Raw genomic sequence first — 1,322 nt, forward strand, 5'->3', positions numbered from 1 at the left:
TCAGCACTCACCAGTAAGGCCAGCAGCAGAGTCCTGCGCTTCATGTAGTATTTGTGCAGCTGCGTGCCTCGGTTACTCTTCTTAGACGTGCCTTTGAGGGGAGGAGATATGAAGACAAACCACTGAGTAACTTTACATTTTTAAGGCGTTTTTTATCTGTATCTCTGTTTGTGTTCTCGTGAAACATCATCAGTCACAGCGCAGGTGCTGCTTTTTANGTAAAAAATATTTCTTTGTACAGTCACTGTTTTATTCAATATTGTCAATGAATAAAAAGACATTTGAAACAAAGAAAAGTAAAATTGGTTGAGCTTCACTCGATCTCACCTTGACGGCCTCGGGTACGTCACTGACAGCTCCGGGATCCAGCCTCACCAGCCGGGTCACCTCAGCAACAATGGCGTCATTCTTAAACCTGAAACACCAAAGAGTGAAAAATAATCACATAAACTGAAGATTATGGTATTTAAGTGGCTGTTACTAAAATCAGAATCAGAATCAGCTTTATTGGCCAAGTATGCTCACACAAACAAGGAATTTGACTCCGGTCAGCTTTGCTCTTAATGTACAAATTAAACATTAAATGTAAAAAAAATAAATAAAAACAGAAAATTATAGTTTTAAATGTACATATGTACAAGCCCTAGTTAAACAATTTTAGCTAATATATACAAATTAAGTAAAAAAAAAACAAGTTAAAAAAAGAGTACAAAACGTGCATTAGTGAATATTCTGACTCTCTGTGACATTAAGAGTTCATCAGAGCGACAGCCTGCCGGAAGAAGAAACTGTTTATTTGTGGTCAGAGAGAGAAAGAGCGAGAGATGACCTGGTCGGGAGCTGCATGGCCAGGTAAGGTGCGATACCCCAGGCCAGGTTGACGTTGTCCTTCCACTGTTTCTCAGTCAGACTGATGTATTTGGACCTCCAGTTGGCGATGCTGGTCTCCACCGACTGCTCCGTGGCGATGGCCAGTTCCTGAGTGGAAAGCGGGTTGTACCACGTCGTCAGCCGCTCGATCTCGCTCGCCTGAAAAGAACACGGAGCGTGAAGGGCAGGTGACAATGAGCATCGGGGCTTTAATACAGAAAAATGACAATTTACTGTCAGCACTCACCAGTAAGGCCAGCAGCAGAGTCCTGCGCTTCATGTAGTATTTGTGCAGCTGCGTGCCTCGGTTACTCTTCTTAGACGTGCCTTTGAGGGGAGGAGATATGAAGACAAACCACTGAGTAACTTTACATTTTTAAGGCGTTTTTTATCTGTATCTCTGTTTGTGTTCTCGTGAAACATCATCAGTCACAGCGCAGGTGCTGCTTTTT

At 42.6% G+C, this 1,322-nt stretch overlaps 1 protein-coding gene across 1 annotated transcript; it reads right to left on the reverse strand.

The window, feature by feature from the left end:
- Positions 1-11: 11 nt before the first annotated feature.
- Positions 12-1,197, reverse strand: LOC121938900 (phosphatidylinositol 4-kinase alpha-like; the record flags this gene model as incomplete). Its single annotated transcript, XM_042482052.1, has 4 exons — positions 12-122; positions 328-415; positions 830-1,029; positions 1,118-1,197. Coding segments are annotated over 4 exons (479 nt in total), but the record flags the coding sequence as incomplete, so codon positions are not given.
- Between the last annotated feature and the right edge of the window lie 125 nt (positions 1,198-1,322).

The sequence above is a fragment of the Plectropomus leopardus genome, unplaced genomic scaffold (assembly GCF_008729295.1).
Source record: "Plectropomus leopardus isolate mb unplaced genomic scaffold, YSFRI_Pleo_2.0 unplaced_scaffold3736, whole genome shotgun sequence".
Classification (NCBI taxonomy): Eukaryota; Metazoa; Chordata; class Actinopteri; order Perciformes; family Serranidae; genus Plectropomus; species Plectropomus leopardus.